General features: G+C 37.6%; 1 protein-coding gene across 1 annotated transcript; it reads left to right on the forward strand.

The window, feature by feature from the left end:
* Positions 1 to 5,005: 5,005 nt before the first annotated feature.
* LOC124376796 (NLR family CARD domain-containing protein 3-like) lies at positions 5,006 to 11,234 on the forward strand (the record flags this gene model as incomplete). The annotated part of the gene is given in 8 exon segments (XM_046836072.1): positions 5,006 to 5,098; positions 7,726 to 7,846; positions 8,684 to 8,800; positions 9,179 to 9,262; positions 9,730 to 9,783; positions 10,011 to 10,302; positions 10,543 to 10,948; positions 10,951 to 11,234. Coding segments are annotated over 7 exon segments (1,290 nt in total), but the record flags the coding sequence as incomplete, so codon positions are not given.
* Between the last annotated feature and the right edge of the window lie 447 nt (positions 11,235 to 11,681).

Genomic DNA, 11,681 nt, shown 5'->3' on the forward strand with positions numbered 1-11,681 from the left:
TAAAAGGACAATTTACTGTGTCGTGTCCCCTTAAACAATTTCTGAGATGGTTTAAAAACTGGGATGGCTGAAATCACATAACTCACATGAAAAATTAAAGTGGTCAGTAACCGCAGCAGTGTGTTTGTGTGATCTTGTCAAATGTGTGTTTTTAACGCACCTAAAGTTTTAAAAGGGCAGATGCAGTCAGTATACATGCTGCCGGGATCGCCCTCGATATTGCCGAAGCCTGTAGTGTTTCAAGAAGACCTCTGTGATTCTGTGGGCAAATCTGCAATTCTTACGCTGCTTTCATACCTATGAAAAGAAAAACAAACACAGTCTGAAGTCTCATGAGTTACATTCCAACTAAATTGACATTAATTGTTTAAAACATAAATATTACATTTTGTACATAAATATTACATACAAAAAATGAGAATATTCGATGAATCACATAGCAAAAGAATAATGACAAATTACACTGAACTAGTTAAATGGTGCTAATAAGAGCTATACTAAAATAACTAAGCTCCTGAAATACAAGACATTTGCTGATAATTCAACATGATGATATATTTTCTGTGTTTTAGACCAGATGTTATGTAAAGCACGTTATGTTGTACGTCTAAGATCAGAAATAACCACAGGGTAAACAGGGCTAAGAATACCCTATAACTATAACTTAATAATCACGTGTTTAGCATTAACGTTAGCCAAAACTGATTCACAGAAAGCAAAATGCGGACGGTAAAATGGAACTGACCAGCTGGCAGAGGATTCTGTCTGGTCTTTAAGCCGTCCTCTAACGCAAATCAAGCAAAGATGTATTCAAAAAGAAAGATTAATTCTCAATTTAGCATTTGTAATTAGCATTAGGCGTATGACTGTGTATCATATGGCTTCCGTATGCTCCTTTGACTTAAATACCAGATATTCTATTAACTCCATCCACAACACACAACCCATTTAAATACAGTTTATTGTGATAACGACAACTTACACAAAAAAGAGTGTATTTTAAAACATTTCATTCAAATTTTACAAAGTGAACTGAACATGACCTTCAAATGAAGCACGTTAGCTGTCTGAGCTCATTGCAAAATATCACTACATTCCTTAAAATAGTCTTCCCAAAACACACCGTTACATTATACGTTAAGCATTTGTGTAATTTCGATAATAAAACTACAAAAAAGAAGAGTCTGAAAAAAAAGTTTTAATTTCAAACTAACAATTTGCAAGTTGGGTTTTTTACAGTGCAGTGAAGACTGGGATTTTGTGTCTCTCACTCTTACTGGTAGAGCTGAACCAGGTGCTGAGTTTGGAGACTGCTTGAACCTCTTTTCTGGTGGATGGCTGGTGGATGGAACCCACTTCTCCTCAGAAGATTCAACTAAAAGGCTGTTGGAAGACAAAGAAACAAAAAAAAGCATTGTATATTAAGTACATACTTTTGTAGTACAGTGGAACCCGGTTATCTCGACCTCGGTAAACTCGCCAACCCTATTAAATCGACGTTTTTGAAGTGTAACGGCCAAATTCTCGCTTTGTCTTAGCATTTTTTATCGGTTATGTTGAGTCTTTTATGTCGACGAACCCTAATATCTCGAGCACAAGGGGGGAAATTTGCCACTTAATGTTGGTTATCTCGATCGGCACTGTGCAGCCGCAGAAGAACTCGCGAAAATGGCGGAAAAATCAAGTCTTACAGATGCTACAGGTGTAGGACACTTTTCAGAGCTGTGTGTCAGAGTGAAATGACTCGAAAATTTAATGTTGACACTGGTTAGCTTTTTGTAAAAACGAACTACACCCTGCACATTTTTAGTGATTTTGTGAGCGATCTTTGTGTTTGCAATGTTGGAGAATATGGTAAAGGTTTGTATCGAGAATCGACGGTGGTTTGTATTGTATACTGGTAAATCTCTGCTGTTAGTTGGTGCACATATGCCTTTTGTTTTTAAATGTTATGCGATGAACGGGAGGCGAAAGCCGAAGTGAAAAACACAGGGCAAAGCCAAACACAAACACTTGCCTTGAAAGTGAATATTCTGGTGGTGTGCTCTGGCCCAAACTGAAAAGAGGCAGTCTGTATATATAATCCACGCGCTGAACATCACACTGGAGAACGCGGGTTGAGATGTGTAAAAAAAAACTCAAAACATGTGCATGCACATTCTCATTTAATAACGCACATCATGTACATAAAGAAATTTCAAGTACGTAAATATATTGCTGCCATATTGGTTTTCGTTTATCTCGATCATCGGTTATCTCAACGCTTTTCGGGGTCCCCCTAGGCCCTCGACATAACCGGGTTCCACTGTAATAACAACTGGGTGAACAGCATTACAATCTTGAATAATATTCACTAATATTAGATACAATAAAATGTCTGTTATCTTCGCCATGGTAGACAAAGTTCCCTGAGGACAGCTGCTTTTTTACAGGTGACATCACTTTCCTGTGTGAAATAACGATTGAAACACAAAATAAACAACAAATGGCTATAAAAACAGTCTAATTAACTAATCTGTCAGTGTTGCTCATCAAGGCACTTTGCTTTAGACAAGTTAGTAATGTTACATTGCAAGAATTCCAAAATGATAGATCAGAATTTACCATTAGCAAAATCTCCAGATGTAAAACACCTCCCTTCTTCAGGAATACAGATGTCAGCTGAGGTAAATAATAATCCAAATGTGCACTGTTAAAAAAAAAGATTTTTTTTACAGTTAAATGTCTGTATTTTTTTTTATAAAAATTTACCTTTTTTTCAATTTACAACAAAAAGCCTGTTGTTTTACATATATTATCTGTATTTTAACAGAGTCATTTGTATTTTTACAGAGAATGATATCTAATATTTACAGATTATTCTTGTAATCATTAAGTCAGTGTTTTTATTACCATTGAAGACAGTTAATCATATGAAGGTTAAAGCTTTTTTTTACCCTAAATTGTTATAAATAAAAATGTGGTATTTGCCCATGTCCCAGTAAACAAAAAGTTAATAATTTAGGTTTATATTTTTTCAGTATCAATTCCTACAATATCCAAAAATCTAATCATATATAATACAATATAATGTTTAAAAAATTACACAGAACTCAAATCTGAAATACTACAAACTTATTTTTTTTATTAAAAATAAGGCATTGGTCCAGTATGGAATTTGAAACAGTAAAAAACAGTAAAAATCTCTAAATAATTAGCTTCTTTAAAAAAAATCTTTAAATAAATAAAAATCAATAAAATTAAATAAAATAAAATAAAAAACAACCTGCATTTAAAAACATCAATAGTGTCAACCAACAAAACACTTTTTGGATTCCTTGCACAGGTTCTCCTGGTCTACTAGACCAACGCTGCTCAGATCATCCTGCTAGTTGGTTCCCAAACCGCCATAACAGAAAAATAAGAAGATTCAGGTTAGGCTCCGCGTGTGCGCATACTGACACAAATTCAAAATTGGCGCCGAATTAGCTCCGCCCACAACAGTTTAAATGATTTTCAGGCAGTTCCTCTGGGAAATGTTTAAGATAATAACACGCTTTTTCACTACAAGAATCTGAGGATACAACAGAAGACATCAAGCTGACTGAGGGACGTGTTTCAACATGTGAAGCACATTTTATAGTGACTGCACATTTATGTTGTTAAATGTAGTTTTGAAGTTAAAACGTGCAGTATTTTGTACAGTCACGTGACGACAGCTGCAGGCCAAATGTGAATGTGTATAATTTTAACACAATTAGAGATCATACAACATGCATGTTAGTTTTTATTTAGTTCTGTCCTGGGTAAAATATTTTACATAGATATTTATATATATAGTCCATGACACAAAGAATTGCAGAAATGATTAAAATAACCCCCTTCAAAAGTTTGAACAGTGAAAGGGTAAGTTCACCCCAAAATGATCATTCTGTCAATAATTACCCCTTTTGTAGGATTTGTCTGAAAAAAAGTGCTTCAGTTTAACTATTCAGAACAGAAAAGGGACTCGTGAACATCCGTCACAAAACAAAAGAACAATCGTAGATCATCTATATAACCATTTATAACCATTCAGACATTTATAAACCATTTAGGTTCATAAAGGTAGTTATTTTAATCATTTTAGACATGTGTTGACTTGTGGACCGTATCGAAACATTGTTGATGTCAAATATCCTAGTCAGGAAAATACTAAATATAAAATAACATGCATATAGTATGATCCCTCAGTGATGTTCACACATCACTTTTTTTTATTTTTTATATAAACTGCTGTGTCTACTGTGTCAGACTAACTTGGATTTGGTATGTTGCTTTGGATAAAATGTCATTGTAAATGTATAAAGGTATACAGCAATTGCCATGTAATGAAGGTATTTTGTGAAATCGTAATTTCTGTAATTTAACGGATTATCTCTGGAAGACCTGCTGCCAGTCCTTTTACCGTTTTTTTATTTAACAGTGTAGATCAGATTAAATTAATAGCAGGTATACCAGAGATCAGAGTAAATTATTAATAGCAGTTATACCAGAGGTCAGAGTAAATTATTAATAGCAGTTATACCAGAGGTCAGTGTAAATCATTAACAGTTATACAAGAGATCAGAGTAAATTATTAACAGTTATACGAGAGATCAGAGTAAATTATTAACAGTTATACCAAAGGTCAGAGTAAATTGATGTTATACCATGGGTTGGCGTAAAAAGTATGACAGGGAAAGATGAAGAGTTCAGGATGGAGCAGTTTGTAAAGGGAGAAAAAGGCTGACTTTCCTCTCCTCCACAACATCTCTACTACATGCTGTTATTAATTACAGCACTTTCTCTTTTAGTTCTTGATCATTAAAGTGAACTTGACGGAGTGCGATTAAAATAATTCCGTTTCCAACTCGTCAAAGAGTCGGTTCAAAGTGTCGAGTCAGTTTTCCAAAAGTGAAAGTGTTTCTCAGCCTCGAATCCATTTAGATTAGATTAAACTTTATTGTCATTACACATGTACAAGTACAAGGCAATAAAATGCGTTTTGAGAAGCGGTTAGAAAAACACAAAGATCTTCAGCAGCAGCCAGAAGCGGTGAGATTCATGTCCAACAACAAGCAGTGGTGAAGAAAAGTGGGTGAGTTTTTCCTAAAAACAAATTTATATCGGAATAATGTGTTTGTGTTTACGTAATGGAGTTTGTGGAAAGACCGCAGGGAAACTGCGCCACAGCAGCAGAAATGGAGGACAACAGTTTCGGACCAAATTCCTCAGTTGGGTTTGATGATTTTCTGAGTTTATTGAGGAGGATCTGACATGAGAACCCCGGGATTGTTTGGTTGTTAAAAGTTGATCCTGGAGTTGTTGTCATGCTCAGGATGATTTCCCGTAAACTGGAGCAGATCATGGCTTTCTAAACGGAGGTGATACAGGAAGTGTGGAGCAGATACATGTTCATGAAGACATGAGCTTTCCGAATTCAGTGCGGAATGTGGGATCCACTGGATCCTTTATCACAGCATAGATTCCATCAGGATAGATAGGCTTTTCTCCTGTTTGCTTCATCACGTGACCTGGAGAATTCCCCATACACATATAGGACAGAGACCCTCACTGACTGATTCGGTCCGGTTCTGCTTTAACTCGTCCGAATTATTGTTCTGGGAATACGTTACTCTAAACCACATGTGTCAAACACATCTGACCAGATGTACAATTATAACCGGCCCGCAAGATGATTTTATATAGATGTATTATTATTGTTATTAATGATATGAAGCGCTGATAACACAAATACATATATATATATATACACACACACACACACACTTGCAATCAGAAATATTCAACCTCAATAGACAATACAGTGATGTTAATGAAAGACGAAAGAAAAAATCATGAAATAACAAACAATATCTATTGATACATATTTGAGTTATTTTGACAACAGAAGTTGACTTAACTTTGAAGTTCAAATCTTGTAAGACATGTGCAGCATGTCTTACAAGACATGCTGCACATGTCTTACAAGACATGTGCAGCATGTGCAGTATTATTCAACCCCGAGCTTCAGTACCTTGTGGAGCGTCCTTTAGTTTTTATAACTTTTCGATAAGTGCTGACAAGCTTCTTACACCTCTCGATTGGAATCTTTGCCATTCTTCACGTGCAAAAGCCTCTAACTCAGTGATGTTTGACGGCTTCCGTGCTGCAACTGCCTTCTTTAAACCCCACCAAAGATTTTCTATTGGATTTAAATCTGGTGACTGAGAAGGCCACTCCAGGACACTCCAGCATCTTTTCCCCAACTAAGCTTTGGTTGATTTAGACGTGTGCTTGGGATCATTGTCTTGCTGGAAGATCCAATGATCAAGGTTTAATTTGTCAACAGAAGGCATCATGTTCTTCTTCAAAATGACCTGGTATTTCTGGGAATCCATGATGCCAGGTATACAATCAAGATTGCCAGTTTCTGCCGCAGAGAAACAGCCCCACATCATTATTGACCCACCTCAGTGCTTGACTGTGGGGGTGGTATTCTTCTGGTCATAAACCTGACCTTTTGCACGCCAGACATACCGCTGGTCCATATGTCCAAAAAGTTCCAGTTTGGTTTCATCAGTCCATAGAACTGTCTCCCAACACTCTGTAGTTTTATCCAAATTCCTCCTGGCATATTCTAGTCGACTCCTGATGTTCCTTGAGGTCAAGAGTGGAGTGCGTCTTGGGGTCCGGCCATGAAGTCCTTGATTATTCAGTGCATGTCTTATATTTGCCACTGAAGCACTTGTACCAGCCTTCATCATGTCATCCTGTAGCTGTCTTGCAGTCACACGTGGTTTTTCTTAGCTATCCTGACTAAGTTGTTGAGGGGCCTTGATGAAATTGTGAGCTTTCTTCCACGACCAGGCAGGTTTGCAGCTGTTCCATAAGTTTTAAACTTCCTTATAATGCTCCCAATGGTGTCTCTTGGAATGTTAAATCTTTTGGAAATCTTCCTATACCCAAATCCCTTCAGCTGTGATGCAATAATCTCCTCTCTCAGCTTTTGTGGAAGCTCCTTTGTCTTTCCCATGATTGCAACTCACCTTAAACACCTTCATGGTCAGGGTTTATATATGCATCACAGCTGAAGCAAATGAAGGACCGTTATAGAGTTCCCAAAGGCTTAATAATGTTTCAGCTCCACTTCAGGCCATAAAAACTGTCAGAAAGCTTTAAAAACAACAATATTATATAGGGGTTAAATAATTGTGACATGGCGATCTTAACAAAATATACTGTTAAACATAAATACTACATCATACATTTTCTGTGTTGATTTTATGTATTACTAAACTCATTAGGAAGCCATCCAAAGCAGAATCCAGCACTTTAAAAAGATTTTTATTTATAAATCCTTAAAACTCTTTAGGGGTTGAATATTGAAATATATATATATATATATATATATATATATATATATATATATATATACACACAATTAACAGTTTAAAGCATCTGACTACATTTTATTAGCCTTAATTATTAAATAACTTTCAGGGTAGTTAAAAAAAATCAGTAATGAAATCAAGAAGGCAAAAACATTAAAATAACTTTTTTTTAACTACTGTAAATGAGTCTTTAGTTCATGGTGCACGCATCTGTTTTTTTGCAGCACAATATCACTGTTCTGCACGCACGATCATGGTAACATACACGGTGCTGGGCGCATTCTCGAGTTCTCGTTCTCTTCTCACTGCATGTTGTTTTTGTGTTTTCTAGGAGTGTGATTGATTCCAGCAGAAGAGATCGACGTCTTCAGGACTCTGCGTGTACACGAGCATTGAAAAATGGAGATCCCTGATCAGGGCACAGATCATGTGACCTCACCCTCAAAAGACTGGTAACCTGCCATGTTCTAGTGTTTTACTAATGAACTGTTCATATCTGCAAATCTGGAGACATTTCTGAGAGCTTCATTTCATATATAAACATCACCCTAAATACATTTATTACACAATTAAATACACGTCATTGTGCACAATTTATTAAACTCTCAAAACCAAGAACCATAAACTCATTGTCTAATTAATAGAATAGAATAGAATAGCCTTTATTTGTCACATATACATTACAGCACAGTGAAATTTGTTCTTCGCATATCCCAGCTTGCTTGGAAGCTGGGGTCAGAGCGCAGGGTCGGCCATGATACGGCGCCCCTGGAGCATAGAGGGTTAAGGGCCTTGCTCAAGGGCCCAAGAGTGGAAGCTTGGCGATACCGGGGCTTGAACCCCCGACCTTCCGATCGGTAACCCAGCGCCTTAAAGCTAGAAGACACAAACAACATGGATAATCCTTATAATATGTGTTATAAATGAGTGTTTAAGCAGCACTGGAGATTCTCATTACTGACCTCAGTTCAGCTCCTTTTCAGCACAATCACAGAAAACCTTTAGAACATCACCTCAATTACAGGAACCAAATCAATAAGTGCTGTTTAACTCCAATCCAGCAGGAGCAGTTACAGTGGGCTGGAACTGTTTTCTACATCAACTACATACTATCAATTATAATCTTATCCAAACTAAATCTGTGTTTTTATCACCAGTTTTAAAACCGTGCTCCACTTCCTGCTCTACACCACCACTGCATAGGGACTTTTTCAATGCACTGGATTTTGTATCCTGATTTTAGCAACAATGAAATTCTGTCTCATGACCATTTTTATAATTTTCTACAGTAAACTAGAGAGAGAGAAATCACACTCACCAGTGCCCAGCTGTGTCTCCATGAAGAGTGATGAGTCTATGGATAAACCTTTGGTATTTAGCACTGGAATCTCCTCACCTGGACACAGGTAACATCCCATAATTCTCCTAGTTAAAGTCACAGTTAATGGCTGCACTGCACTAGCATTAGCAGCTGTTTAGATTTATATTATAGTTACTTGGTCTTTAGTGATTCTACAATACTTTCAGTAAATCCTTTAGATGAAAAAGTGTAAATATTTATTAAAGTCACAATCAATTACACATGCAGTCTTATATCCTAAAATAAAAATACAAAAATATCCAACAAAAAACTACAGCAAACATCTAAACACTACTACTTAAAGGTGTAAGCAGTATTTTTGGGGATCAGGAACCCTGACTTAGTGATCAGAATCTTCTGTAGATCTTCAGATTTTAGCAACAATGAAATTCAGTCTTAAAGACATTTCTATAATTTTCTACAGTGAACTACAGAGAGAGAAAACAGAATTAATTCAGAATGAAAATCAGCATTTTCCTCAACCTAAACTCCCACTTCCCAAAACCATGTGAGTAGGTGGAAATCTTCATCAGAAGATGATGTGAGACGAGAGATCAGAATTTCAGCTTTTATTTCCTGAAAGGTTCGGTGCAGTGTTTTAAGTGATGTAACCCATCTAGATGTAAAGATCAGGAACTGAAAGCTGGAATTCTGATCTATTGTTTCATTTTCATCTTTTACTCTCAAATCCAAATGTCTTCAGTGTCGAGCAAAAACCCAAAGAACTGGACTTCCTGTTCCAATACTTTTGGAGGTTTGTGTAGGAAGAATAGAAAAGTAGGAAAAAGTGTGAAATGAAAACAGGAGCACATTTAATTCTCCAGGTGCACAATGTTGGAGTTGTATTCAGCTCTGTGTTCTCCAAGTGTTCCTGCTCTCACTACAATTATTGTAGCACAATTTGTGTTCAGGTTTAGACTCCAGTATTAAAGTGAGGAATGTTGAGATCTTTAACACTTGTTGTTTTGTTCCCAGTGTTCTACAGAAGGCAGGAGACAGAAGAGAGAAGAACATCATCACAGCTACAGGGTACGATCAAAACCAACACCATGACTGTGACACTGACACACTGCTATTCTAAAGCTCTCTGCTGTTAGTAACTACAGAGTGATTAGATGATAGAAAACCTCCAGTAGAATAAAGTAAATCCACAGTGAGAACATCATAAAGATCTATCTAGCAGGAAAAATGTGAACTTCTACTCTAATCATTGGAGCCCATGTCTCACCATGTCTTCCTTCTTCACCCTGTCACAGACACGACCCAGAATCCACTGCTGTAGATGAATTCCAGAAGAAGTTCAAGTTCAATCTAATAAAGAAGTTTCAGTGTTTGAATGGATTGATGCTAAAGCAGGAGAACCGAACACTCCTGAATGAGATCTACACAGAGCTCTACATCACAGAGGGAGACAGTGGAGACGTCAATAAAGAACATGAGCTGAAACAGATCGAGGCAGCATCCAGGAGGAACTCAACTGAGGACAAACAAATTAAATGCAGTGACATCTTTAAACCTCTTCCTGAACAAGACAAACACATCAGGAGGAATCTGAAAAAGCTCTTATCTGAACAAGATGAAGAACCCATCAGGAACATTCTGAAAAAGCTCTTATATGAACAAGATGAAAAACTCATCAGGAACATTCTGACAGCGCTCTTATCTGAACAAGATGAAGAACCCATCAGGAATGTTCTGAAAAAGCTCTTATATGAACAAAATGAAGAACTCATCAGGAACATTCTGACAGAGCTCTTATCTGAACAAGAAAAAGAACCCATCAGAAACGTTCTTACTAAGGGAGTAGCTGGAATTGGAAAAACAGTCTCTGTGCAAAAGTTTGTTCTGGACTGGGCTGAAGGGAAAACAAATCAGGACGTCCACCTCATATTCCCACTTCCTTTCAGAGAGCTGAATTTGATGAAGGAGCAGAAACTGAGTCTGGTGGAGCTCCTTCATGTGTTTTTTAAGGAGATGAAAGAAATGGACATTTCCAGGTTGGAGAAGGTTTTGTTCATTTTTGATGGTTTGGATGAGTGTCGTTTTCCTCTGGATTTCCAGAAGACAGTGAGAGTGTGTGATGTAACTGAATCAGCACCAGTGCATGTGCTGCTGATAAACCTGATCAAAGGGAACCTGCTTCCCTCTGCTCTCATCTGGATCACCTCCAGACCAGCAGCAGCTGATCAAATCCCTCTGAGTGTGTCCATCGAGTCACAGAGGTACGAGGGTTCAATGACCCTCAGAAGGAGGAGTACTTCAGGAAGAGGATCAGTGATCAGAACCTGGCCAATAAGATCATCACACACCTGAAGTCATTAAGAAGCCTCTACATCATGTGCCACATCCCAGTGTTCTGCTGGATTTCAGCTGCTGTTCTAGAGAGAATGTTGGGTGAAGCAGAGAGTGGAGAGATCCCCAAGACTCTGACTCAAATGTACACACACTTCCTCATCATTCAGACCAACATCATAAGAGAGAAGTACCTACAGAAGCAGGAGAGCGATGAAGAAATGCTTCTCAAACTGGGAAACTGGCTTTCCAGCAGCTGGAGAAACAAAACCTGATCTTCTATGAGGAAGACCTGAGAGAGTGTGGCATTGATGTGACAGAAGCAGCAGTGTATTCAGGTGTGTGTAAGCAGATCTTCAGCGAGGAGTTTGGGCTTCACCAGAGTAAAGTGTACTGCTTTGTTCATCTGAGCATTCAGGAACATCTCGCAGCTCTGTATGTGCACCTGACCTTCATGAAGGAACAAAGAAATGTTCTTAAACAGAATCAGGTCTGTAGGACACTTTCAGATGTTCACAGGAGTGCTGTAGATCAGGCTTTATACAGTCAGACTGGACATCTGGATCTTTTCCTCCGCTTTCTTCTGGGTCTCTCACTCAAATCCAATCAGAAACTTCTACATTCCTTTATAACAC

This window comes from Silurus meridionalis, chromosome 23 (assembly GCF_014805685.1).
Source record: "Silurus meridionalis isolate SWU-2019-XX chromosome 23, ASM1480568v1, whole genome shotgun sequence".
Classification (NCBI taxonomy): Eukaryota; Metazoa; Chordata; class Actinopteri; order Siluriformes; family Siluridae; genus Silurus; species Silurus meridionalis.